The sequence below is a fragment of the Carlito syrichta genome, unplaced genomic scaffold, assembly GCF_000164805.1.
Source record: "Carlito syrichta isolate Samal-C Ts95f unplaced genomic scaffold, Tarsius_syrichta-2.0.1 Scaffold123424, whole genome shotgun sequence".
Classification (NCBI taxonomy): domain Eukaryota; kingdom Metazoa; phylum Chordata; class Mammalia; order Primates; family Tarsiidae; genus Carlito; species Carlito syrichta.
The window spans coordinates 71,374-99,320 of record NW_007067520.1 but is presented as its reverse complement, the minus strand read 5'-3'; the positions used below and the strand labels follow the sequence as shown (position 1 = coordinate 99,320).

Sequence of the window (27,947 nt, the reverse complement as noted above, 5' to 3'; positions counted from 1 at the left end):
AGTCTTCTGGGGAAAGGAAGCCAGATAGCTGTAGGTGGTGGCAGGGGGAGAGTAAGAAGTTTTTACCCAGGATGCCATTGGCCTCTGCTTCCATTTCTTTTCTGTGATTAAACAGTGCCCTCTTCCCCTCTGTGCCCCTCCTCCTGTCACGTGAAAGCCCTGAGTCATTATTTTAACTACCCCCAGAATGCTGAGCACCTCCTGTGCTATTACCCAGTCCTCTACTTCTCCCTCAACGCGCTGTTCAGTGATGGCCTTTGGCATCATACTCCTCCTGGGTGGTGAGTGGGGGTCTTCAGGGTTGGGGTAAAATTTCTGTGGGCCTGTGAGGGGTCTTTGGTAGGGAAGGCTGGGGCTGCTGGTCTGCTCCTGCAGCTCTCAGGAGGTACTGAAGGCAGGGAGCAGCCTCGTGTCTAACGGCCTGCAATTGGGAGGTTGTGCCCTGAAAAAAAGTGATAGAAGATGGGCTCAGAGGTTAGGTTTGAGCGGAGAGTGAACTGCCTCTCTCAGTGGCCACATTGTCCAGGCCTCCCTCCCTTCCATTTTTGGAGGCCCTGGTGCGGGTGCCATGTAGATGAGAGATGTTTGCCCTAGCATATACCCAGGAGCAGAAAGCCACAGATGCCACTGGGGATGGGAAAAGGTTGGATGTGAACACCTCCCTGGGTTGGATTTCCCCAAGTCCTGATTGCAAGTAGACCATCCCAGGGATGCCAAGAGAACAGTCCCCACCAGTTGAAAACAGTATCAGGACCACATTCATGTGTCATTTAAAAATCAGATTTCACACAAAACCCCAGATGTCCAGTTCCTTTTGAGAAATGGGAAGGTCTGGCAGTTCTGGGTATTGGAGCTTGGTAATGGCTGTCCCCTTAGAAGGGGCACAAACCCTAAGAGTCCACCATTCCCTGGTACCTGCTTTTCCCCAAGTCACCCACTGACGTCACCTGCCTAACACAGGAGGCACTCGAGTCTGAGCCTGTTGGTATCTTGTTGGATCATAGGGGCTGCTTTCAGGCTCAGAAACAGAATCACTTGAGGTAGGAAAGGATAAGACATGAAGTTCCCTTGCATGTGGCTGTAGGAGAGTCCCAGTTCCCTAAACACCTGACCTCTGCCCAGAACCCCTGGGCTCAGACATTTGGTTCTCCCTGTCACAACCTGGCCAGACACTTGACCCATTTAGAGCTTCTCCACTATGGGGGTGGGGATTGATTCTTCAATCCAGAGAAAGCTGGGAATTCTAGAGGAATGGGGAGGAAAGATGGCTGCTTGGGAGCAGGGGGTCAGAATTAGTCCTTGAAATGCAAGGAGTCACCCCCCTGAGGGTTTGGAGCCTAGCCGCCAGTGAGGGAAGTATGAGTAGTTGAGGATGAGGTGAATGAGGTGGAATCCTGGCTATGATAGTGACTTGTTGCATGGTTCTGGACCAGTCAATAAATAGTAACCAGACACCTGCTTAACCAAGTCTTGCACCAGGCACTGACGGACAAGACAGATCCAGTCCTTGCCTTTTAGATCCTGGTATCAAGAGAACATGACATGGGAAACACAATTACAAATCATTAGTCACAGAATTCTAAGTTTGTTCACCAATCTGGAACTTAGAGTCTCTGTGTAACTACAAGATAGAACAGGACATTCTTTCAGTAGACTGCCCTATATGCCTTGGTTTGCTTGGGGCAATACTAATGATGTCTCTTTAAGTGTTACTATGTATGCATGTATTTATTTATTTTGTGTTGGGATCTCACTCTGTTGCCCAGGCTGGAGTGCAGTGACATCGTCATTGCTCACCATAGCCTCAACTTCCTGGACTCAGGTGATCCTTCTGCCTCAGTCTCTTGAGTAGCTGGGACTACAGCCATGTCTTATCATGCCCTGTTAATTTTTTTTTTTTTGAGTTGGAGTCTTACTCTGTGGCCCTGGCTGGAAGTGCAGTGGCACACTCATGGCTACCGCAGCACAGCCTGCTGAGCTCAGGTGATGCTTCCACCTCAACCTTCCAAGTAACTGGAACTACAGGCATGTGCTACCACACCCAGGTTGTTTTTTTTTTTTTTAATTGTAGAGACAAGGTCTCGCCAAGTTGCCCTGGCTGGTCTCGAATACATGGGCTCAGGCAATTTTCTCGTGTCCATCTCCCAAAGTGCTGGGATTACAGGTGTGAACCACAGCGCCTGACCTCAAATGCTACTAATTGTTACTAATGGTGCTTCTTTCAGTCTCAGAATGTCCCAGTTTAGACAATGAATGTTATAGTCATCTTACCTTTAAGTTACATTCCCGATCTAACATACCAGGAGGTGACTGGCCTAATTTCAGATCCTGGATGTCCTTTAAGTGTCAGGAGTGGGGGACATTTCCTGGAATTGGCTGTCCTTTGTATTGTGATTTGATTATTTTTGAGGGCGGGAGAGGGTTGGGAACCACACGTGCCAGTCAGTCAACAGGGCAAAAACAGAGGACTCATCCTCTGAGTGGACGGGAACCAAGGCATTCAGAGTGAGGCACCCAGAGGTGAGTGAATAGAGGGGAGGCAGTGGGAATGGAGCTTCTCTGACTCCTCCTCTCCATATTCTTCAGTCCTGGCTTCTTGTCATGGATTCAACCTGGATGTGGAGGAGCCCATCATCTTCCAACAGGATGCAGGAGGCTTTGGGCACAGCGTGGTGCAGTTCAGTGGATCTCGGTAGGCCCTCGTCACCCCCACCTCCACCCCCATCATGTCCTGTGGGTGGGTGCCTGCATGTGGCAACCCAGGGAGACGTCCTGGAGGAAGGGCAGTGTGCCTGAGAAGACTTTCCATGGCTCCTCTGAGGCTCCTGATGCCACCATGCATTTTTCATGATCCCAGGGAAGACACAAAACTCTAGGCAAGACCCAGCCTTGGGAGGGAGGCCTTGAACCTGTCCTCCAGGTGGGCCTGCTTCTTAGTGGGTGACTAGTGCAGTCTCATGGGCCCACATTCGGTGTACTTGGAGTTTAATGCTCTGCCCTTGAATTCTTGAAATGCCAAATGACTTTATCTTTGCATTTGTGTTTTGTAAGTAAAGACTGATGGGAGGATGGAGATTCACTGGGGACTTGGAGCTTCAGTTCACCAGTGGGCCCGGTTCCCACCACCTCCTGGGGTTGGAGCTGCTGGCTTCACCACCTATGCCCAGTGACTGCTGCCACTCTCTGCCCCTGCCATGAGATAGGCAAGGTCAGGGTCAGGTGCACTCACCCTGCGCATATCCCTAAGCCCAAGGGAATGTGAGACTAAATAGCAAATAAAAAACAAAACCACCAGGATAGGGGAGGGGGAAGAGCGCATGCGAGCTCACCCCTAACCCCAAAAGACTCCATCTTAATTTTGCATTGGTACTCACTGATTATGTACCTGTCCCTGCTTTCAGTAACTCACATTCTCCTGTGCCAGAGAGTTCAAGTCACAGTGTGATGCAGGCACAATGTGATACAAAGTCTGAGGAGTATAGAAAGGGAGAGATCAAACCTAGGAAGGCAATTCCAGGAGGCTCCACAGAGGAGGTAGCATGGACAGTTGTGGGCCAGCCAGAGGACAGTGGCTGGCCCACAAGGAGATACAGAGGTCAATGAGTTATAATTGCACCTCCTTCACACTTTCTCACCCAGCTGACAGCCTGGGTCAGTGAAAGCAAGGGCCAGGCACCAGGGTCTGGCTTTTTCTTTGTTTTGAAATATGACAGACTGAAGTGCACGAATCTGAAGGGTCCAACTCAATGCATGGTTACATATGTGCGTACCTGGGTAACATCCACCTAGATCAAACTGGTCATGTGTAAATCTCACAGACGGTCAGGTGTGGTGGCTCATGTCTGTAATCCCAGCACTTTGGGAGGTTGAGGTGGGAGGATTGCTTGAGGCCAGAAGGGTAAGACCAGCCTGGGCCACATAGGGAGACCCCATGTCTATTTAAAAAAACAAGAAACAAAACTCACAGACCCCTTCTCATCACTCAACAAATCCAAAGAGAGCCCCCTTTTCACTTCTATCCTCATCAATTTGTTTTCAGGCCCTATTATAAAAACTATCAATTGATCATCATTCACCAGTGTTTTCAGTAAAGTAAATCGGTACATAGCTGGTAACATTCTCCTTACTACAGTTACCATATTTCCTGGCTTCCGTCCAATCATAAACCAATACTGGAAAGACTGAGCTTACATGTAAGGAATGGATTGGGGTAAAGAGAAAACAGATTTGATAGTTTGGACTAAAAATCTTGTTCATCATTTGTGTCAGCAGGTCCCAAACCCTTATCTCTCTGGATATCTGTTCAGATTTTCATCAGCAAACTCTTAGACTCTGTTTTAGATTTTTCTTAGACGTTTTAGATTTTTCCCGTTAATCATCACACACAGGGATTGCAGCTTTCTGTAAAGGAATGGTTCTCTAGAAGGAACCCTCAAATGCCTATTTAACTAAGCCTTGCTTGACTAACCAAATACCCCAGTATTTGTCTCATTTTCACATCTGGACAGTGAACTGGTTGGTAGTGATAGAATGTTTCCAAAATTAATTTTTTTTCTCACTCAAGGAGTTTTGCAAATAAACTATATAGATATAACTATAGATGTAGATATGGATTCTGATACAGCTGGTTTAATTGTCCAGTTTAAGTTGTTTATATAATATTTAAATTTGTCCAGTTAATTACAGAACCAACTATTTGTTTTGAAGGCTTATGGCTTTAGGAAATTGTTCTATTTAACTTGGGACAGTCTGTTTCTTGGATGGCTCAAAAGGATGGCATCTCAGAAACACAATGCACTTACCCATGATTGGGAAGTGGCATTTCTGTTTTTAAATAGTTTTATTTTTGGTAAACATTTTTAAAAGGTTCAAACCTGCCTGAGCCCACGGGTTCGAGACCCGCCTGGGCAACTTGGTGAGATCTCATCTCTACAATAAATCAAAAACTAGCCGGGTGTGATAACGTGCGCCTGTAGTTCCAGCTACTTGGAAGGCTGAGGCGGAAGGATCGCAGGAGCCCAGCAGGTGGAGGCTGCGGTGGCCGGGAGCGGCCACTGCATTCCAGTCTGGGCGACAGAGTGAGACTCCAACTCAAAAAAAAAAAGGTCCAAACCACTTATGTACATAAATACACATATACTTACGTATACATACTCAAAAAAATGAAAACTCTAGCATGATCTGTAGGCATATGCAGGTTACATACTTCCCTTTCAAAGTCTCACTTCCCCATTGAGAGATACTTCCTTGCCCCCAAAGTGTCCCTGTTCCCAGCCTCCTGCGACTATGTCACGGTTGTACCTCTAGACTCGTGGTGGGAGCACCCCTGGAGGCGGTAGCTGTCAATCAAACAGGACGGTTGTACGACTGCGCATCTTCCACCGGCGTATGCCAACCTATCTCGCTGCACAGTGAGTGACCCAACCTCCAATTCTCCTGGACCCAAGTGTGCTCCCTTCAGCTTCCAGCCCGGACTTTCCACCTCAATGAGGCGATACAGTGAGTGTGATCATGTGCATCTGCCTCCTCAGTACCCCCAGAGGCTGTGAACATATCCCTGGGCCTGTCCCTGGCAGTCTCCACCAACCACTCCCGGCTGCTGGTGAGTTGTCCTGGGTCACTGGAGGGTCGTGGGGGGAGGGGAAGGGGTCAGAGGAGGGTCCTGGAGGGAGGGGAGGAGGGGGTTTTCTGGGGCCCCCTTGCTCACAGGCCTCTGCCTCCAGGCCTGTGGTCCCACCCTGCACAGAGTCTGTGGAAATAATATGTATGTGAAAGGCACCTGCCTCCTGCTGAGCTCTTACCTGCAGATCATCCGGACAGTTCCAGCTGCCCTGCCTGGTAGGTTCCTCAGAGACAGCAATTCTCTGTGGAGCACATACTGCCCTTGAGAAGTGGGTAGAGCCTGAGACCTGTGTTTCAGCCCCCTGCGCCCAGGTTTCCTTCCCGGAGGACTGAATGTAGGTAGTTAAGAGAGCCTATGGGAGCCTGTTCGGGCTTGGTAAGGAGGGCCACTCAGGGTACCAGCCCTATGCTGGTGGAGGTAAAGGTTCTGATGCTGGTGCAGGGGAGCCCCAGTGTGCTGGCTGTGGGGTGAGGGGGAGGAGGGTCTTCCAGTTACCCATCAGGTGCATGGACACTTCTTGGGTTTCAGAGGAAGGGCCTTAGGGCGGTGAAGACATATGGAGAAGATGATATTAATAAATTCATGAGAGAGATGGCTCTTTTGGATGGTTCACTGCTGAGCTGCCAGGTTTCCCCAGACTAACTCTTCTTGTATCTCCCTCTGAGGGTAGCAAACCATAGGGCTGTGGAAAGTGTGAGGCACAATTTGTGAGTACCAGGGTCTTCCACAGAACATGGGGCCTGAGAACATTGCAGTGTTATCTCTCTGAGAGTCAGTCTGCATAATGGTGGTGTCCATGTTCTTCTTCCACGTCCATGAGCAAGTGGCTTCATTCCCTGGGCTTAAGTTTCCTCATTCATAAAATGAGGTGAAATAATTGGGATGATTGTGAAGATTGAAAAGTTTAATGTGTATAAAGTGCTTAGACCCCTGTCTGGCATAATACGTGATAGCCATTACGACTGATATTTCAACTGAGTATGGCATATTTGGTCTAGGAGGGAGACACAGATGAACTGCCTCCTCTGTGGCATGAGAGGGAACTCCAGGGGCCACTCAGGGTGCTGACTGAGAGCAATGCTTTAGACCAGAGAAGCCATGATGCCAAGTGTCGCGGGCTTTTAGCCAAAGATGGAGCAGCAGCATAAACACTTCAGACCAAATTGTGAGAGGAGAGTCTATAAAGGAGACAGAGGGATGGAGGAGTGATGTCCAGCACTCTTAGGAGAGATATGCCTAGCCGGAGGTGCCTGTGAACCTGGTGTGGGTGAGGCAACATTTAAACACAAGGAGGTAAATGTCTTCTCATAGATGTCTCTGGAACTCATGAGGTAAGATGCCTGATGAAAGTGGAATACAGGAGTGTAAACCTGGTGCATGCTGAGCCAGGTTTTGGTGGAAGTGGAAGGGGTCTAGGATCCACTGAGCAGCACTTGTGTGTCAGGTTGTGCTGAGTGCCTGGTAAGAATCATCTTATTGCATCCTCACAACATCCTTGAGAGTGGGAAGAATTCCATTTTACAGGTGAGAAAAATAGGTTTAGAGAGATAAGCTTTCTTCAATAGAAAGAGGCGGAACCCAGAGTTTGAGCCAACCTTGCCTGATTGGCTGGACTCTTTTTCAAAAGGACGCATCCAAGTGCCTGCTAGCGGAAGCTCAGTGAATACAACAAAAGGAGCAAGAATCAAAGGAGACATTGTGAGAGCATTTGCCACAGGTCTGGTCAGATAGAGGTTGAGGGGGGTGGTTTTGTGATGCAACTGAAAAAGTGGACATATGCACCAGATACCAGTCACCCAGATTTGGACAAGATAATGAGCAAAATGGGAGCACCTGGGGAACCCTCAGATTTTTCTAGTAATTGAAGAAGCAGGAAGGGAAGTGATCTTCTATTTCTCCTCAGCACTCTTGAAGCACCAGCTGGTTGAGCAGGCAGGTTAGGGTAGGGGTGGGGAAAGAGGAAAGGCATTTTTTCTTTAGTGGTGGGCGTGAGGCAGGCAACCGCAATTCTGAGGTATGGGTATTGTGCGTAACAGCGCTATGGTGGCCGGATCTCCTACCCACTTGGGAGCAGCACAGGATGTGGGTGCTGGTGGAGATACCAACGGGTCCCGCACATAAGCCACAACCACCCACATGAACCTGGGGACAATCCGAAAAGTCTTTTTTTTTAAATTGGGATCTCACTGTTGCCTGGGCTGGAGTGCAGTGGCATGATCATGGCTCACTACAGCCTTGACCTGCTGTGCTTAGGCGATCCTTCCACCTCAGCCTCAAGCAATCCTCCCATTCAGCCTCCTGAGTGCCCATTGCATCTGGCTAGTTTTTGTTGTTGTTGTTGTAGAGATGAGGTCTTGATATGTTACCCAGGCTGGTCTTGAATTTCTGGGCCCAAGCAATCCTGCCTTGACGTCCTAAAGTCTTGGTATTACAGGCATGAGCCACAGCGCCTGGCAGAAAAGTCTTCCTTGTTTATATGCACATGGTGTGTCTTTCCCATTACAGTGTGAACTCCATGAGAATAGGGGTAATATCATTTTTTTTTCATTAATCAGTATTTTTTATTATGGTTTTGTGGGGTACAGTTAAGGGTTAGGTGTACAATGACATTTCATTCAGGCACCCTGTAGATAAGAAGTGTTTTCCCATCCCCCGACAGATATTTGCTACTGTTAATCCCATCCCCCTCCCCCCCATAGTTTCCCAGTACCATCAGTCATTTTCTCATAGTATTGCATTGGATGTTCAAGGTCCATTATATGAGTGAGAACATGTGATATTCGGATTTTTGTTTTTGTGAGAGGTCACTCAGTATTATAGACTCTAGTTCCATCCAGGTTGCAGCGAAATTCATGATTTTGTTCTTTTTTATGACTGCATAGTATTCCATCGTGTATATGTACCACATTTTTTAAATCCAGTCTTCTTTTGATGGGCAGCATGGGGGTAATATCATTTTTAAAGCTATGGTCTTATGTCAAATTTCCCCTGAAAGAGACTCTGAGGTCATTTGGGAATGTTCTCGGGAATAATACCTGTGAGGGTATAAAGGGAGCAGGACTGTGCAGGGGATAGGATGGACTGCAGTGTAATCATGACAGAGGCCTCAGCTGACTCCAGGGAGCTGTCACATGGTTGTCCAAAGGCTTTGAACCAGTTGTTGGATATGGGTTGCCCCCATGTGCAGGAGGAGCACCCTTGGGTGAGACATCTCCCTTCTGCCTAGTGTGATTCCTGGCAAGGGACTCCGCTGAGAGCCATCGGCCTCCAACTTCCATGTAGCTGGAAATCAGTGTCTCAGGGGGTGGGTCTGGGTGGCACACCCCAGTGTCTCCTACAGATGTATCTTACAGACCTAGAAAATGCCTGGTGCGGGATAAAGGGGTGGAGGTAACAGTTAACCCTTAGGGAGGATCAGGGTCTGTTTTAAGCACCTATGTACATATTAATTTGCTTTATCCTTGCAATAGTCCCATGTAGCAGGCATGTCTCATTTTATAGACAGGTAAACTGAAACCCGGAGAAGTTAAGTCACTTGCCTGAATTCATCAATTTACAAGTGGCAGAGCTGGGATTTGAACCAGGCACTTTGGCTCCAGAACATACACACTGAATCGCTTCACTAAACGGTCCTACCCATGCTTATGGCATCCCTAGAGCATGTGTTTGATCAATATTGGTTGAATTAATGAATGAGGAACCCACTTGGCCTCTGTCCTTCTCCTTCTTTCCAGGTCATATGGGAGAAGGGAAGCAACAGGGACTTTGCTGGGGAGACGAAGGGCTGGGGCAACAGATGGGGGCCTTCTCCATGGAGGAGTGTGAATGCCAAGGACGCTCCCTGGCTCTGTTGAGCAGAAGGGTTTCTGGGCCCTAGGAGGTGGCTGGGACCCACATCGTGTCTCTGATTCCTCCTTTCTTCCCCTGCAGAATGTCCACACCAAGAGATAGACATTGTCTTCCTGATCGACGGCTCTGGCAGCATTGAACAAAGTGACTTTAACCAGATGAAGGACTTTGTCAGAGCTGTGATGGGCCAGTTTGAGGGCACCGACACCTTGGTGAAGACTGTGCCTTCGAAGCTTGCGGGGGGGGTGGGAGCGGGGGAAGATCTAGGGGAGGCAACACCAGAGTAGTTCAGTGGAGCTGTGCCCAGGTGAGGCTAGGGTGGAGCATCCTAGGGTGGAGGCTCAAATGGGTACCATGCCCAGCCCTGGACCCATTTGAGCCCTGACCTAGGATGCTCCCCCATGGCATTTAGTGTGCATCCACATGCCACAAGAAATACAGTGTTGTTTCTGCTTACAAATATTGAAGGGCTGGGCCTGGTAACTCACATCTGTAATCTCAGCAATTTGGGAGGCCACGGTGGAAGGATCGCTTGAGTCCAAGAATTCAAGACTAGCCTGGGTAACATAGCAAGAGCTCATTTTTACAAAAAAAAGTATCCAGGTGTGGTGGTGTGCACCTGTAGCCCCAGCTACTTGGGAGACTGAGGCAGAAGGATCTCCTGAGCCCAAGAGGTTGAGAATGTGGTGAGCTGTGATCATGCCACTGCACTTAGCCTGGGTGACAGAGTGAGACTCTGACTCAATAGATAGATAGATAGATAGATAAGTAAATAAATGTGAAACAACCCCCTCTCTTTGGCCTTTGCAGTTCTCTCTGATGCAGTACTCAAACCTCCTGAAGATCCACTTCACTTTCACTGATTTCCGGACCAGCTCAAGCCCTCGGAGTCTGGCGGATCCCATCATACAACTGAAAGGCCAGACGTTCACGGCCACGGGCATCCAGAAAGTGGTGTAAGCTTGGCTTCCCACTGCCTGCTGGAAGTGGTTGCCACACACAGCCCTTTGCAGAGGCTGAGGGAGACTCTGGAGAAGGGAAAGGGGGAGTGTGAGGGCTGTGGGCAGAATCCTCCCTGGAGAGCTCCTGTCTCCCTCACTACCGGGTCTCCCTGATGTAAGACTAGATTCCTCTGCAGCTGCGATTCCCCTTTGTCTGGTTCTTAAGAGGTTGGACCCTAGGGGCCCATTGGAGACAGCCAGAAGCTTGGGCTTTGGTTCAGACACATCTGGTTTCCCCTGGCTCCCTGCTTGCTACTTGAGTGACCCTGGGAGTTACTGACTCTATATTTCAGTAAACTGTCCAATGAGGTTAACTCACAATTTCGTTGTAAGGATTAAACAAGATCATGTGTGTGAGGCGTTAAGACCAGGGACCCAGGAAATATTGGGTAAATGGTTGAGGCTTTATTTGGAGAATGGCACAACCCCTCTTGACTTTCCTGGCAAGGACCCAGGAATTGTTGACAAGTGCCTTTCTCCCCACTCACCTCTCAGTTCCCACATTCTTCATTCATGCATGCCCTCTGTGTTAACTGGGCACTTACTATAAACTGCCCAGCACTAGGGCCCAGGTGATCCTTGCAGAAATGGTTTAGGCAGTGGGACTTGAAAGAAGAGGATGTGGTTCTTTTATTTTTGTTTTCTTTGTTTTGAGGATGTGGTCTTATGGGAAGGAGCTGGACTGAATGTCTGACATCCTTGGCTTTCTGCATACACCCCTGGGTCCTGCTCTGAAAGTAGTGCTAGAATTTGGCAGAAGCATACTGAACAAGAGGTGCTCCCGCCAAATGCACCCTCTTTACTTTTGGGTGGCTTTTCTACCTTGGACACTGGCCGCTTGGGACTGGAAAACCAGGTCAAAAGCCTCTGTCTCATAAGTTTAAAGTCATGCAGGACTATCCTCTCCTGGAGGTCTTTCCTCACCCTCTCGAAGTTCTGGGGGGGCCTGGACAGAAAGGAAACTGAGTCAGGCATGATCACATGGTTCTCACCAACTCCAACTCTGCTCCCTTCCCCAGAATGCAGTGATCTCCCAGCAGCCTCCGCACTCTCAGACCAAGCCCACCTCAGCACTGGACTCAGCCACTGCTCGACCCCCTTGCCACTGACTATGGCCACAGAGCCTTTTCTTTTATTTTTCCTCTTCTTTTCCCCTTCCCTTTCCTTCCCTTTCCTTCCCTTCCCTTTCCCTTCTCCTTCGTTCCTTCTTCTCCTTCCTCTTTCTCCTGCTCCTCCCCCTCTCCTCCTTCTTCCTTTCCTTCTTCCCTCCCTCCTTCTCTCCTCTCTCTCTCTCTCTTTCTTTTAGTTTCATTACAAAAAACCCCAAATAGGCTGGGTGCGGTGGTTTATGCCTGTAATATCAGCACTTTGGGAGGCTGAGGTTGGGGGATCGTTTGAGTCCAGGAGTTTCAGACCAAACTGGGCAACATAGTGAGACCTTGTCTCTCCAAAAATAAAAAAAAATTAGCCAGACATGTTGTATGGTGGTAGATGTCTGCTATCCTACATACTTGGGAGGCTGAGGCAGAAGGATTTACTGAGTCCAGGAGGTTGAGGTTGTGGTGAGCCATGAGCATGTCACTACCCTCCAGACTGAGAGTGAGACCGCGACTCAAAAAAAAAAAAAAAAAAAAAACAAAATGTCAATAATGTTAAGGAAACTTCTTAAAAAGCAGTATTACTCACAGTTCTTCTGGTCAATCACCTGACAGTATTTTAGCAACAAGAAGAGCTATGAACAAGTTAATCAATAAATCCCACCAGCATAGCCCAGTGCTGTTTCCATCCTCATCTTTATTCAGTATTATTTTATATGATCATAGTCAGGACAGAAACTGTTTTCATACTGCTTTTTATTCATATAGGTCATATAAACCTGTTTCATGTTTTTCTAGTTTATATTTTTTTCCTTGAAATTGGTGTGTACTTTTCCAACAACAGGCTAGGTTATGATTTGCACAACTTTTTCTCTAATGTTGGACTTTTAGGTTGTTCCCAGTATTACATTTGGCATATGTGTGCTTTTTGTTCCGAGTTTATAGAGCTGCATGAACATATAGTTACATTTTTAATCTTACAGCTATGGCCTAATTCATGCTTATAAGCAGGCCATTCACTATTGTAAAAGCTTGACCTCATTTAATCTTCAGAATAACCTGATACTATTTGTTTCCATTATCTTTTGTTGCCTAAAAAAACCATCCTCAAGTTTAGCTGCTTAAACAACAATTCTTGCCTTATTTTTCCTGATACTGAAGCTCAGCTGGATAGTTTCCCTGTGTTTCTTCCAGAGGGTCTCATGTGGCTGTGGTCGACTGTCTGAGGCTGGAACATGGAGAGCTTCATTCACATGCCTGGTGCCTAGGCAGGATTGCCTAGAAGGCTGGAAGGCTGGGCTCAGCTGGGATGGCTGGGTCTCTCCCTCCATGTGGTCTTTCTCCATGGAGACACTCCATGGGGTGCCTCCGACAGGGTAGCCAGTCTTCTGTTACTGTAGCTCAGGGCTCCCAAGAGTGCAAAAGCCAAAGAAACCAAGGCTTCTTAGGCCCATAACTGGCATAGTGTCACTTCCACTGCATGCTACTACTGATGCAGTGAGTCATGAATCAGGTATGGTTCATCGGGAGTCATCTTTAGAGATCAGCTACAGCATAATTATTATCCACATCTTGCATAGAGAGAAGCAGAGGCTCAGAGAGGTTAAGTGACTTACCCAATGTGTGTCTGACTTCAAAATTCCTTCTTTGAACCATACTGCCTCCCAGGAATGAGGCTCAGCAGTGGATACAATTTTAAAAACAAAGCTTATGAGTTCCTTTATTATTGATCTTGCTAATTATTATCAGTATGGCTTTTCAAAAGGATCAAATCAATTTCTGAGCATGTATGATAGAGTCTGAGAGGACCAGTACTCCCAGCCTCTCCAGATGAGTTTCTAGCACTGCAAATGATGTCTTTCCACAATCAAACATATCTTGATAAAGCCATCTCCCTTTCTTCCCCTGCAGGGCAGAGCTATTTCATAGTAAGAATGGAGCTCGCAAAAGTGCCAAGAAGATCCTCATTGTCATCACAGATGGGCAGAAGTACAAAGACCCCCTGAAATATAGCGATGTCATTCCCCAGGCAGAGAAAGCTGGCATCATCCGCTATGCTATTGGGGTACGGCCTCTTCTTCACTGCTGTCCCAAGCTTTGCCTGCGCCTCATCCAGGCTGAGGGCTGGAGGGCTTCTCTTCCTCAGCTGCCTCTCTGCTGCAGGTGGGACAGGCTTTCCAGGAACCCGCCGCCAGGAAGGAGCTGAACATCATTGGCTCAGTGCCTCCGCAGGACCACGTGTTCGAGGTGGACAACTTTGCAGCACTCAGCAGCATCCAGAAGCAGCTGCAGGAGAAAATCTTTGCAGTTGAGGGTAAATGGGAAACAAGGTTGGGCCTTGGAGTTGAAGGAGTCCCGACCCGATTGTCCCCTGCAGGTCCATCCCTATTCATAACTCACCCCAAATCGCTCCCCAGAACCCAAGCCCCGGACTGCATTTTCCTCCCTCTGCTCTGAGTCCTCATGGTCTCAGGGCTTCCAAGAACCTAAATGACTTGTTGTTTCCCCACAGGAACCCAGTCGAGGACAAGTAGATCCTTTCAGCATGAGATGTCCCAAGAAGGCTTCAGTTCTGTACTCGCCATGGTGGGTGGAGTATGTGCTTGTTAAACAGGTCTCAGGCACCAACTCTGGGGCGGCCCTGGGCTAGGAGCTGGGGCCCAGAAATAAACAACAAATAGACCCTGTCCTCAAGTTCACTGTCTAATGGGGGAAAGACATGCAAGCAGTGTGTTTGGTGTTGGGAACACAGCAGAGAAGAGGGTGGCCTAGGTTCCTGCTCTCATGGAGCACATATTCTAGTGGGAAGAGACAAAATAAACAAATGAGTTAGATTGTTGTAAGTGTTGGGATAGAGAAAGAGAGATGGTCAGAGGAGGCAAAATGATGAGAAAGGGCCAGTCCTAGGAATATCTAGAGAAAGATTGCTCTAGACAGAGGAAAAAGCAAGTGCAAAGGCCCTGAGGCAGAAACAAGATTACTATGCTAGAGAGACAGAAGAACCAGCATAGCTAGAGCAGAGTTAGTAAGGGGCAGCCTGGTAGGTGAGGGCAAGAGAGGTAAGAAGGGCCAGACTAGAACAAAGTGATGGCCCAGAGGTATATGTGTATTCAAAGCATCCAGAGGATGCCGGGCTCGGTGGCTCAGCCTGTAATCTCGCGCCTTTGGGAGGCTGAGATGAGTGGATTGCCTGAGCCCACGGGTTCGAGACCCACCTGGGCAGGTGAGACCTCATCTCTACAATAAAAAAAAAAAAATTAGCCGGGCATGGTAGTGCGCACCTGTAATTCCGGCTACTCGGAAGACTGAGGCAGAAGGATCTCCGGAGCCCAGCAGGTCGAGGCTGCGGTGGCCAGGAGCGGCCACTGCACTCCAGTCTGGGTGACAGAGTGAGACTCCAACTCAAAAAAAAAAAAAAGTATCCAGAGGGATTTGCTTCAAAATAATATGAGAGTGAGTGGTGGATGGTAGAAATGAAACAAGATTGGTCAAGAATTGATCACAGAAGCAAGGTCATGGGTACTTGGGGGTTCATGATGGTTCATGATACATTCTTTCTACTTCTATATGCGTGCTAAGTCATCCATATCAAAGTTTTAAAGGGCAATAAACAAAGTACAGAGGTGGACATGCTTATAGCTTCCTGAGGGAGTTGAAGATGACCTCAAAGGGGAGGTGACTTTGAACTTGACACTTCCTGAGAAATTAACTGAGTTCTAGAAAGTGAGAAGGGGAGAGAGGTGTATGGACCAAAGGCTCGATGTGTTTTGGAACAGAGGGAGACTCCATGGGTTTGGCTGGGAAGGGTCTGAGGTGTCACCCTAAGGACGTTGGTGATAGTTGAGGAAACCTAATGCTAGGACAGTAGAAGGTGGGGCAGAGGAGGGCACAGTGGGAGGCAGACAAGGCAGTGGGTGAAAGGGGATGGGGGCAACGGAGACAGTGGTAGTGAGGATAAATGGGGAGACATTAGAGACTGGGACCGCAGATGATGCTGGTGAGGACTAGAAAAAAGGATAAGAAAAACCCAGATGGTGAGTGGAGCCAGAAGCAGGCATTCTTTGGCATAAGCTGTCTTTTGCTCTGTCCTGCTCAGCCCTGGAATCCTTTCCTCCTAGGATGGACCAGTTCTGGGAGCTGTGGGGAGCTTCGGCTGGTCTGGAGGTGCCTTCCTAGACCCCCCAAACGGGAGCCCCACCTTCATCAACATGTCTCAGGAGAATGTGGACATGAGGGACTCTTACCTGGGTGAGAAAAGGCTGGATCAGGGGCCTGGGGACAGGCTGGGAACAGCTGCCTGGAAGGGGGAAAGGGGAGGCTTTGTGCTGAGACCTGGGCCCCTCAGGCTATTCCACAGAGCTGGCCCTGTGCAAGGGAGTGCAGAGCCTGGTCCTGGGGGCCCCCCGCCACCAGCACACCGGGAAGGTTATCATGTTCACCCAGGAGTCCAGGCAATGGAGACCGAAGGCTGAAGTCACTGGGACCCAGGTTGGGCATGGAGGAAGCCACAGTGGAAGAGGAGGGTGGGCATGGCGGCCAGGGGAGGAGAAGGAGAGGGTGAGAGGGCTTCGGGGCCCATGGGGGAGGTCTTGGTGCCTGGGAGAGGTAGGACCTGGCCCAGGAAAGGGTGCCTCTGGCAGGGCAGGCCGCATGACTTCAGGCTGTGCCCTCCAGATCGGCTCCTACTTCGGGGCCTCCCTCTGCTCTGTGGACGTGGACAGAGACGGCAGCACTGACCTGGTCCTCATCGGGGCCCCCCATTACTACGAGCAGACCCAAGGGGGCCGGGTGTCCGTGTGCCCCTTGCCCAGGGGGGTGAGTGAGTGGCTGAGGGGACCCAGGCTGGGTGGGGTCTGGGTGTGGGTGGAGGAGTTGCCTGAGCTGGGGCCTGGCCCTGGTTTGTTCTGCAGCGGAGCAGGTGGCGGTGTGAGGCCATTCTCCGTGGGGTGCAGGGCCACCCCTGGGGCCGCTTTGGGGCAGCTCTGACAGTGCTGGGGGACGTGAATGAAGACAGGCTGACAGACGTGGTCATTGGGGCCCCGGGAGAAGAGGAGAACCGAGGTGCTGTCTATCTGTTTCATGGAGCCTCAGGATCCAGCATCAGCCCCTCCCACAGCCAGGTGAGGCCCTGTGTCTTCAGCCTCTCCTAGGTGCAACTCCCTTCCTGTGTCTTGGGGGTGCCAGTTGCAGCCTTCTGTCCCTGGCCTTAGCCTCATCATTCGTTTCCTTCTCTTGGTGTTTTCTCAGCTAATCACAAATCATCTCCTCTCTTTTTTGATTCCAGACAGCATCTCCTCTCTTTTTTGATTGTGGACATCTTAGTGGCTAAGAGATTAGGCTCTGAGGTCAGACCCCAGGTCAAATCCCTGGTGTGACCAGCCATCATGAGCTATGTGGCCTTAAGCAAGTGACTGATAGCCTCTGCAAACCTTAGCTTCTTTCTATAAAACATAGAAATGATATAAGCAACTCCTTAGGCTTCTTGTATGGATAATACAATGAGAGCACCAAGCACTCCAATGATTGAATATTTATGAATAACCAAAATAAATGATGAATACATAAATCTATTATATTCCTATTGTTACACCTTCATTTTGTCATAAGCCTGCATGAGTTCAACCAGAAGTGCTCCCGTCTCTCTGGGGGCTCGTGAAGTCCTCACTCTGCTTGCCTTCAGTTCCTCCCCCGACATCTCTTATTTTCAATGTCTCTATTGAGATGCACTTTCACCTCAGTTTCCCTTCCACATCTCTCTTCTCCAACCTTTCCTATCTCCTCCCTTTGACGTCCATTCTCCTGTCCCTCTCTGGCCAGCGAATCGCAGGATCTCAGCTCTCCCCAAGGCTCCAGCATTTTGGACAGTCGCTGAGCGGGGGTCAGGACCTCACCCAGGACAGATTGGTGGACCTGGCTGTGGGTGCCTGGGGACGCGTGCTGCTGCTCAGGTGATCACTCCCCCACATCCCACCCTTGCCCACTGTGTGTCTGATTCATCGGTGCTGTCCCTCCCCCCACCTTGTTCTCCTCCCAGAGGCCAGTGTCCTGTCCTTTGCCCCTGCTTATACTCCTCAGGAGTCTTCCAGTGCTGAAAGTGGGGGTAGCCATGAGATTCACCCCCATGGAGGTGGCAAAGGCTGTGTACCAGTGTTGGGAAGATGTGCCCACCACCCTGGAAGCTGGGGAAGTCACAGTGTGTCTCACTGTCCACAAAAGCTCACTCAGTCAGCTAGGTGAGTTTCTTCCCTAGAGGTGGACCCAGGCTCTCACCCCCTCAAAGGTCCCCACTGCTATCCTCGGGACAGAATGGGCCCAGGAATCCAAATATCACCTCCACATCTGTTCAGATGCCTGTGTCAGAAACCTGGGTCCCTCCTCTCCCCTTTTTCCCACACCCAGGCCTATAGGTTCTGTCTCCAGGATAGCTCTGAAGTCAGCTCGCTTCTCTCCCCCAGGCCTCCTGCCTTCCTCTAGGCCCCCACTTTTCTTTCCTATCTACTACAAGTAACAACACTCTGAGTGGTTCCCACATCTGTTGTCACACCCTCCCACCCATTTTTCAAAGAGGAACTAGAGGTGATTGGCTCTAATATGCAGATTTGGGCTCTTCACCACAGCCCCTGCTAAAAACCTCTTGCATTTGTAAAGACCCAAATCCTTCCCTATGATGCTGTCTCTGATTTTGCCTCCCTGCCACTCCGGTTTCACCACATCCCACTCCACTTTTGTAGACACACTTTTTGTAAACGTGTCAGCCTCCCTTTCCTTTCTGGTCTTGGCCACTGTTCCGGTCCAGACATTCTCCTTCCCACTCTTCATCAAGTCCTGCTCATCCTCCAGGTCCTAGCTTAGACACAGCCCATCTAGGATGGCATTCCTGACCAAGTCCGAGTTAGCATGCTCTTCTTAGTATCACCAGAAGTTCCCCCCTTGCACTGGTCACGCTGTGACATTATGGCTCATGTGCCTGACTCCTTTCTTAGATTGAATTTCATGAGGGCAGGGGCCATCTTTATCTATCTTCTCCGTATGGATCATCATACCTGATACAGTTCATAATCCATAGAAAGTACCCGGAAAATATTGCCCAAACAAATCAATGAAAACAGAACATTCTAGGTTCTCTTTTCCATTCCATTTCCCACTCCCCCTTCCACCTCAGGTGATGTGCAAAGCTCTATCAGGTATGATCTGGCATTGGACCCAGGCCGTCTGGTTCCTCGTGCCATTTTTGATGAGACCAAGAACTGGACATTGATTCGAAGAAGAACTCTGGGGCTGGGGGATCACTGTGAAACCATGAAGCTGCTTTTGACAGTGAGAACTCTGGGTTCTGGGAAGGGGAGAGGGAGGAGGAGCCCAAGACTAGCCTCTAGCAACCCTGTTTCCTGCTGAGTGGAGTGGAAAGAGTGAGGATACTGGGTTGGAGAGAGGAAATTTGGGACCAGAGACCCTGGCTCTGCAGCTTGGATGGGGCACTGTTTGGACAGTGGGGAATGGATGCAGTGGAGAAGCTGTGGAGGTGGTAAGTAGGAGGACAGCAGGTTCTTGAAAGCCCATTCTTCTTCAGGACTGCGTGGAGGATGTGGTGAGCCCCATCATCCTGCGCCTCAACTTCTCCCTGGTGGGAGATCCCATCCGCTCATCACAGAACCTGCGCCCTGTACTGGCTGTGGGTTCACAGGACCTCTTCACTGCTTCTGTAAGTATTTCCCTGAAGTTCCAGGGATATGCTGGTTTTTCTTGTGTCTCCGTGTGCTTGAGAATCCACAGAAGTTCCCAACTTCCCACCAACCACATCATGTCCAAAATGCCTCCACCCAGGTACCAAGATCCTGTCTAACTTGGACCCCTGCACACATCCTAACCAGTTATCTGCTTTACCCCCACACGCCTTCTCTGGTTCACATTAAGCAGATCTTTCTCGAGTTTTTTCATTCCTATCTCTGTGTCTTTGTCCATGTTGTATCTTGGAAAACACTTCCTTCTCTCTACCTCAAGTATCTTCTCAAGTTCTCAAATCTCCAATCTGGATTTGGATTTGACTCAACTAAACTTTATGCTTCTTGAAGCCAGGAGTCTTGTTTTATCTTTCTTTTACATTCCAATCCCCAAACCCCACCTCTACTCCTTGCCAGTGTCTAGCAGAGTGCTGGATGCAGAGGCTTAGTAATACTCAGTGTTGATGAGTGCTTCTTGTGGGGGTGGGGTTTGGAGAAAGAGTAAGACAAGAGATGGAGGGAGGATATATTGTTTTGCTGCAGCTCCCTTTTGAGAAGAATTGTGGGGAAGATCACCTCTGTGAAGGGGACCTGAGTGTCAACCTCAGCTTCTCAGGGTGAGCTCTACCTCCTTTTAGGTCCACACACTTAAGATTCTGGGTCTCCCATCCTCATTGGATGAAAAGTGCTTGCACCCCCTTGACTCTCTTCCTAACAAAAACAATTTTGTTTGGAATGTTAGCAGTCCATATGTCACGAGTTTTGATAACCCTGCCCCTGTGCCTGAGCCAATTCCAACCTATTTTCAATGGAGTCATACTCCCAGGCTTGCCCTTCCCCCTTCAGCCTGCAGACTCTGATAGTGGGAATCTCCTTGGAGCTCAATGTGACAGTGACTGTGTGGAATGAGGGCGAGGACGCCTATGGAACCGTGATCAATTTCTACTACCCAGCAGGGCTGTCCTATCGACGGGTGTCAATAACCCAGGTAAACAATGGCCTTAGGCTCTAGTTGTCTGTGGCATCTTCTCCGCCCTATATCCCCTAGAGTTGTAGAAGGTTCTTTTAAATTCTTCTTCTATGATTATATGAACACACACACACACACACACACACACACACACACACACAGAGAGAGAGAGAGAGAGAGAGAGAGAGAGAGAGAGAGAGAGAGAGAGAACAAGACAGAGACATAAGATATATGTATAGTTTAATGAATAATACCAGGCAAACGTTCATACGATTAACATCTAGGTCAAGAAATAAAATATCACTATCATCCCCAGAATCCCTCTCACCACATGCCTTTATCAGAACCCCATTCTCTCCCCAAAGGTAATTACTATTCTAACTTTGTGATACTCAGTTCCTTTTATTTATTTATAATTTTACCATCCATGATTGTGTCCATAAATAATACTGGTTAGTTTTGCCAATATTTGAATTTCATATGAATGGAAACATGTATAACCTCTTTGTCTTGCTGCTTCTCCTCTATATTATTTTTGTGAGATTCATCTGTATTGTTGTATATGGCTGTAGCACTTTTTTTTTTGAGTCAAGGTCTCAGACTGTCACCTAGGCTGCAGTGCAATGGCACAATCAGGGCTCATGGCAGCCTCAAACTTCTGGACTCAGGCGATCTTCCAGCCTCAGTCTCCTGAATAGCTGGAACTACATGTGAGCACCACTATGCCCAGCTAAATTTTTTTTTGGGTGTAGCGATGAGGTCTTGCTATGTTTTCCAGGCTGGCTTCAAACTTCTGGCCTCAAGCAATCCTCTTGCCTTGACATACCAAGTGCTGGGATTACAGGTGTGAGCCACCATGCCCAGCTTGTCTGGCCTTTTTATTTTTGTCTATTCTTCTATTGGGTTGCCCATATTTTTCATATAGATTCATAAGGGTTGTTTACATATTCTGGTTACTAGAGCTAGCCAAGTTGTATGTGTTCAGATAGCTTTTCTAATTCGGTTGCTTGTCTTTTCAGTCTCCTTATTGTGTATTTTAATAAACAGAATGTCTTAATTTGACTGTGGTTGATTATATCAATCTTTTCCTTTTTATTTAGTATTTTTGTGTGTGGTCTTAAGAAATACTTCCCTTACCCAAGGTTATGAAAGTAGCTGCTATATTAGTTTCTAAAAGCTTTAGAGTTTTGCTTCTTCACAATTAAATCTTTAATTCAGTTGGAATTTGTTTTAATATATGGAGTGAGGTAGGGATCTAACTTCTTTGTTTTGCTTTCCTTCTTTTTCTTCTTTTTGGTATGGGCCAATTTTTCTAGTGAAAATTGAAAAGTCTGTCCCTTCCCCTACTTCTCTGCAATGTCACCACTATTATATATCACGCCCTTATATACATTGGGTAACTTAAAAATTCATTATCCTCTGGGCTCAGTGGCTCAGCCTGTAATTCCAGCACTTCGGGAGGCCGAGGCAAGAGGATTGCCTGAGTCCGCAGGTTCGAGACCAGCCCAGGCAACTTGGCGAGATCTCATCTCTACAATAAATCAAAACTTAGCTGGGTGTGGTAGCGTGCGCCTGTAGTTCCAACTATTTGGAAGGCTGAGGCAGAAGGATTGCCAGAGCCCAGCAGGTCGATACTGGGGTGGCCATGAGTGTGCTGCTGCACGCCAGCCTGGGCGATGGAGTGAGACTTCAACTAAAAAAAAATTCATTCTCTTCCCCTAGAAGCAACCCCATCAGCACGCACTGCACCTGGCATGTGAGGCAGTGCCCACTGAGGAAGACGGCCTGAGGAGTAGCAGCTGTGGCCTCAACCACCCCATCTTCCGAGAGGGCTCTAAGGTCAGCAATTGTCCCCAAGTCCTCATGACTGCTTTGCTTTGTCCTGACTCATTCCTTTCCCTCACGCCACAGTGATCTTCCTTTTCCCCATTCCTTCCTTCTTCTTCCCTCAGCACACCTTCATAGTCATATTCGATGTTTCCTACAAGGCCACCCTGGGAGACAGGATGCTTATGAGAGTCAATGCAAGCAGGTAAGTCCAGGTCAGGTATGGTGTGTCCCTCAGCCTCCTTTCTCATGCCCCGGCTGGAGACTCCTCTCCTGGACTCCTCTTCATCTGGGCTTCCTTCTCTTTCTCCAGCATGAATAATAAGCCTACAAACAACAAGACTACCTTCCAGCTGGAGATCCCAGTGAAATATGCTGTCTACACAGTGATCAGCAGGTGCTTAATCCCTGCCCTCCCCATGGACCGCTAACCTTCCTCTGAGTTTGACACCTGCCTCTGAGTCTCAGCCTACCATTTTGATGATGTGCATATCAGTTTTCACTTTTCATTCCCCACATGGGAATGCGTGTGTGTGACCAGCCATATGCATGATTATGCACCACATAAAAATGTTTTGGTCAATGATGAACACCGCAGTGGTCTCATAAGATTTTAACGGAGCTGAAAACTCCCTATCACCTATTGACTTTGTTGCTCTCATGATGCTGTAGCTGCCATAGTGTCATAGCACAAGGCATTACTTTTTCTCTGTTTAGATACACAAATACTTGTGTTACAGTTCCCTACAATATTCAGTACAGGAACATGCTGTACAGATCGGGAGCCTAGGAAATAAGCTATACCACATAGCCTAGGTGAGTAGCAGGCTACACCATCTAGGTTTGTGTAAGTACATGCTATGATGTTTGCACAATGACAAAACTGCCTAACAACACATTTCTCAGAATGTATCCCTGGTGTTAAGTGAATGACTGTGTTTACGCCCTCATATTATATATCGTAATTCTTGCACCTTCTCTGATGAATTGGCCTGCTGGTGGGACACACACCCCTTGCCACTGCTGTGCATTTCCTCCCCTCCCTCCAAAATGCAGGCTTCCTTTAATATGAAGCCAATCCTGTCCTTTGTGCTAAATATGGACATGCCAAAGCAAAGCTACTAGATGGAGATCAAGGCTTTTCTGAACACTCTGAAGTGGGGAGCTTGTGCCCAACAGGATATGGTATGTCACCACACAGAGGAAAGGAAAGGTCAGGTTTTTACAAAACTCAGAGGAGGGTGGAGGTGTGAGAAACTGTGGGGAAGGCCTCTACGAGCCCAAGGCTGAGGCAGGCCACAGGGAAGGCAAGTGTAAGGCTGCTGCTCTGGGCTCTGAAGGTGGGTCAAAGAGCAAGGGTGGTCCAGGCAGGAAGCAAAGCAAGGGATCCCACACACTGGGCTAAGTGTCAGGGGTTTAGAGAGCTGCTCAGAAGCTTGCAATATTACCATGGGAAGTTTGCTGCTGTTGCTGATATATGGGTTTTTAGGGACGGGAAGGAGGATCATGCAGTGCCATTGACCTTTCATACCACATGAGTAAGTTTCCTCTTCTATCCAAAGGAAAATACTTACAGCTATATATCCCTATGTCAGGCACTGTTTTATGTTGTTGTTGTTTTTTGTGTGTGCGGTTGTTTTGCATTTTGAGTACTTTACATGTATTTACATGCATTTAAATCTCCCAGTAACTATATTGTGATCCCCATTTTTACCCACAAAGACATCAAGATTTTTTAAAATTAAAATTAAAAATTTTTAAATTTTAGAATGGTTAATTAATTAATTAATTTTAAAGATGTGGGATACAATTCAGGGTTCGGTATACCAATGTTCATTTTGCAGGTGCCCTTGTTGATGAGGTGTGCCCCTCCCTCCCCTGGCAGTTTCCTTCAACTGCCAATCCCACCCCGCCCCCTTCCCTAGCAGTTTCCCACTACTGCAAATCCCTAGAAATCAAGATGTTAAATCACTTGGCTCTGTCATTCACCAAGTAAGTGTCAGAACCAGGAATCACACCCAGATGGTTTGGCTCTGTAGCCTGTGAATATGGCCATATACTACACGCCTCTCTGAAGACTAGGTAAAGCTGTGTGATTTACCTAGATTTGGAAAAAGGTTTAGAACTGGAAGAGGTGAGAAATGGAAGCATAGAGGGAAGGGGATGGGGTAGGGAGCAGAGAGGAAGGCTAGATACTAAGAAAAAAAAAAACTCTAACATTTATGGAGGACTCACTGTATGCTTGGAACTGCCACAGGGCAGCTCTCATCACAACTCTGCTATAAGTAGGCACTGTTATTAGCACCCTGATTTTAAGGAGGGAAAAACAACAGGGCTCCAGAAAGGTTAAGGAGCTTGCCTTGAGTGACTGGGTAGGAAGGGGTAGACTTGAGATATGACTGTGTCTGGCATCACAGTCTATGTGTTCTTAATTACTAGGCTGACAGTGGGAAAACCGTTAGGACCCAGAGAGTTTCTGTGTGGCTGGTCTGGTTGCTCTGTGTGAGGTGAAAAGTGCAGGCCCTTCTGCTTGTCTGCTTGATTCCACTACAACCTTCGACGTTGAGTTCTGAGAGGGCAGGGATTGTGGCTTAACTGTTGAATCTCCAGGGCTAATTGCACAGCCTGTGTTTGCTGAATGATGCCATGGATGGATGGATGAAAAGAAACCTACCTGCAGCCTGGACCACTATGTCCCTCCATAGGCTTGTGCTCATGTACATCTTCCTTCAGGTTTACCTACCTGTCCCCGGATGACCACATCTATTTTCTTTACTCCCACCATGGAGGGACTCACTCCATTTCTTCCTGAGTAATCCCACTATCATCCTCTAGAGATCCCTTAGCCTTATTTGTTCTGGAAGCAATCTCTGCAAGAATTACCTGAGGTCAACCACGTACCTGTTAGAGAAAGCAATGTGAACGTTTTTCCTCTGTGGGAAAATATTTAAACATTAGGAGAGGTGATGTTTAAGTTGTATTGTTAAGTGTAAATTTTCAGAAGGGGAGTGGGTAAGGACATTCCAAGCAGAAGAAGCTTGAGCAAAGTCATGGGTGTATAAAAGAGCCAGGGTATTGAGGGCAGAGCTTGTGGTTCTGGGTGACTGGGGGAAAGGAGCTGAAGCTGAGGCTACAGAGGTAAGTGGGGCCATCATAATTTCCCTGGGTCATCTGCTGGGTCCAGTGGAGTTCTCTGCAATAGACTAGGGAACAATTGGGACCAGTCTCTGGGCCGTTTTTCACCCACAGGTTCTCTCTCTCCAGGCAGGAAGAATCCACCAAATACTTCAACTTTTCAACTTCTGATGAAGAGAGCAGAAAAGAGGCCGAGCATCGATATCGGGTGAGAGGCTAGGGAATATCCATGTCTGCCTTCCACGGTGCGGACAAAGTTAGAAGTTGGTGGGGAAATATGGGGAGGTGCTTTGGGATAGGACTGGGAGGGAAGTGGGATTTGGGGTGCTCCAGGGACTGAAATAACGTTGTTCTGATTTTCTGCAGGTGAATAACCTGAGTCAGCGTGATCTAGCCATCAGTGTTAATTTTTGGGTCCCCATCCTGCTGAATGGTGTGGCTGTGTGGGATGTGGTTGTGGAGGCCCGCTCACAGGTACCTGCTAACTGTTCCTCTTTCTCCAGAGTCTGATCCCACAGCACAGTCGACTTTCTTACCAGGGAAATGTTCGCCATTCTGTGGCTAAGTATTTATCTTTCTCCCTAGAGTCTCTCCTGTGTGTCAGAGAGGGAACCTCCCCGGCATTCTGACTTCCTGACCCAGGTTTCAAGGAGTCCTGTGCTGGTGAGAAGGGCCCTGAATCCCCACTGCAAGACCAGCCAGCACTGGGGCATGCTGGGAAATGTGCTGCTAGTTTGCAGAGTTATGTATGCATCCTGTAACCACTTATCTGTCCCCCACCCAAACTCTGCCAGGTATTATTTTCTCTTATGGTTCCTCCCTAAGTGAGGACACTCTTTAACTTCATTCTTACCCTGTCCCTAGAACTGCTCTGTTGCTGACTGCCTGAGGTTCCGCTGTGACATCCCCTCCTTTGGCATCCAGGAGGAACTTGACTTCATCCTGAAGGGCAACCTCAGCTTCGGCTGGGTCAGTCAGGTGTGTAGCCTAACAGCAGGGCCCTTCCCCCAGATTCAGGTGGTACCTGATGCATTTGCGCCCACCCTCAAGCCAGGACACTTCTGGAACTCTGAGCCTGCCCCAGAACCAATTCCACAGGTTCCCCCTCCCTTTGCAGACACTGCAGAAGAAGGTGTTGGTTGTGAGCATGGCTGAGATCACATTCGACAAATCTGTGTATTCCCAGCTCCCAGGAGAGGAAGCATTTATGAGAGCCCAGGTAGTGACTGTGTGGTAGGTAGTGGCCGGGCTGGTAAGAGGCATTCTGATTTAAATCTATGGTGCTGGGTGGGAGGTTTGCAAGGCTGGAAGGAGTAAGGATGAAGGTCTCTGGGCAGGATAGTCTTTCCTAAGCTCATGGGTGCATCTGCATCTTACCCTTTGAAACAAGGCCTGGGGAAGGAGGGGAGGGAATTATAGGTTGAGGAACCTGAGAGGAGTCTGGGACAGCACGAGGCCTGATACTTTCTAAACCTCAAATCAGATGGAGACAGTGCTAGAGGAATATGAGATCTACAATCCTATCCCCCTTATCGTGGGCAGCTCTTTGGGAGGTCTGCTGCTGCTGGCTCTCATCACAGCCACGCTGTACAAAGTGAGTATTTTCACCCTACTCTTAACATCACCAGGATCCAACCCAAGACCTCCTACAGACAGGATGGTATAGTAGGAACTCAGACTGTGGAGGCAGGTGGGCCTGGACACACATTTTGGTTCCATCACTTACTCACCATTTAATGTTAGGCAAGTTGCTCAACCTCTCTGAGCCCATTTCTCATTTTTGACATGATAGTAATACTTACACCATGATAGTAATACTTACAGAGTGGCTGCAGTGAGACAGAAAACGAGGCCAGGGCATGTGAGGCCTGCCTGACTTCGGACAGAATCTATGCTTTTCTGCTATAGATTACATGTATAACTACTGGGCTTTGGGTACAGTATATGCTCCATATACAAGGGGGGACTCAAGAAAACCCAGAATTATCTTTTGGAGGGTGAGCCCCTTACACTACAGGCTTCCCCTGCTAGGTAAGTGTTCTAGGAACCCATGAGGTTTTATCTGGAAGTTTTGAGAAGGTGGTGTTACAATTTGTGGAAGAAATGTCTTGAGTTGTGGCAAACAGGTGACTGGTTCTTTCACCATGACAATGTACCTCCCATACCACGCTGAGTGTTCAGCAGTTTTTGGCCAAAAAAACGGCATGACCCCCATACCTCACCCTCCCTATTCACCGGATCTCACCCCAAGAGACTTTTGTTTGTTTGTTTTCCTGAATGAAAAGAGTTCTCAGAGGGAAATGTTTTGCCGATGTGAAGAGATGTAACAAAAAACAGGAGAAGCGCTAAAAAGCTTCAACATTGACAAGTTCAAGAACTGTTTTGAGCAGTGGGAAATGTGTCTTGATAGGTGTATTGAATCAGAGGGAGAGTACTTTGAAGGTGACTGAAGTTTAAACATGTAATACACAATTTTTAAATAAATAAATTCCAGGTTTTTTCAGTCCCCCTTCATTGGCTTAGTTCTATTCTCTCTCACCTTCTCCTTCCTCCTCTCAACTTTCTTCCCTTTTCTCTTACCCAGTTTTTTTTATTTGCTTCTCCTCATAGTGTGGCTTTTTCAAACGTCGGTACAAGGAAATGCTCATCGAAAAGCCTGAAGACACTGCCACATTCAGCGGGCAGGATTTCAGCTGTGAGACCCCAAACTTGTCTTTGTCCTAA

The 27,947-nt window shown here is 48.2% G+C and overlaps 1 protein-coding gene across 2 annotated transcripts; it reads left to right on the top strand.

Moving 5' to 3' along the window:
• Positions 1 to 208: 208 nt before the first annotated feature.
• ITGAD (integrin subunit alpha D) lies at positions 209 to 27,947 on the top strand. Of its 2 annotated transcripts, none has more exons than XM_008048416.1 (30): positions 209 to 281; positions 2,587 to 2,692; positions 5,308 to 5,411; positions 5,532 to 5,602; positions 5,724 to 5,838; positions 9,554 to 9,684; positions 10,283 to 10,428; positions 13,482 to 13,635; positions 13,734 to 13,884; positions 14,083 to 14,156; positions 15,689 to 15,818; positions 15,916 to 16,058; positions 16,245 to 16,385; positions 16,481 to 16,690; positions 17,388 to 17,518; positions 17,646 to 17,803; positions 18,733 to 18,887; positions 19,141 to 19,272; positions 19,835 to 19,908; positions 20,138 to 20,279; positions 21,984 to 22,100; positions 22,214 to 22,293; positions 22,402 to 22,485; positions 25,353 to 25,431; positions 25,590 to 25,697; positions 25,809 to 25,886; positions 26,088 to 26,201; positions 26,341 to 26,442; positions 26,707 to 26,817; positions 27,834 to 27,947. In XM_008048416.1, the coding sequence occupies exons 1-30, from the start codon at positions 251 to 253 to the stop codon at positions 27,945 to 27,947; spliced, it is 3,486 nt and encodes a 1,161-aa protein (XP_008046607.1). In that variant the 5' UTR covers positions 209 to 250. The 2 variants fall into 2 exon arrangements, with proteins under 2 accessions (XP_008046607.1, XP_021563374.1); XM_021707699.1 differs by having other exon boundaries at positions 230 to 281; positions 16,245 to 16,393; positions 16,486 to 16,690.

Coding starts and splice junctions, on each gene's coding strand:
- ITGAD (XM_021707699.1), top strand. CDS start 251: ATGGCCTTTGGCATCATACTCCTCCTGGGTG. Junction 282..2,586: donor CATCATACTCCTCCTGGGTG/GTGAGTGGGGGT, acceptor CATATTCTTCAG/TCCTGGCTTCTTGTCATGGA. Junction 26,202..26,340: donor GCTTCGGCTGGGTCAGTCAG/GTGTGTAGCCTA, acceptor CTCCCTTTGCAG/ACACTGCAGAAGAAGGTGTT.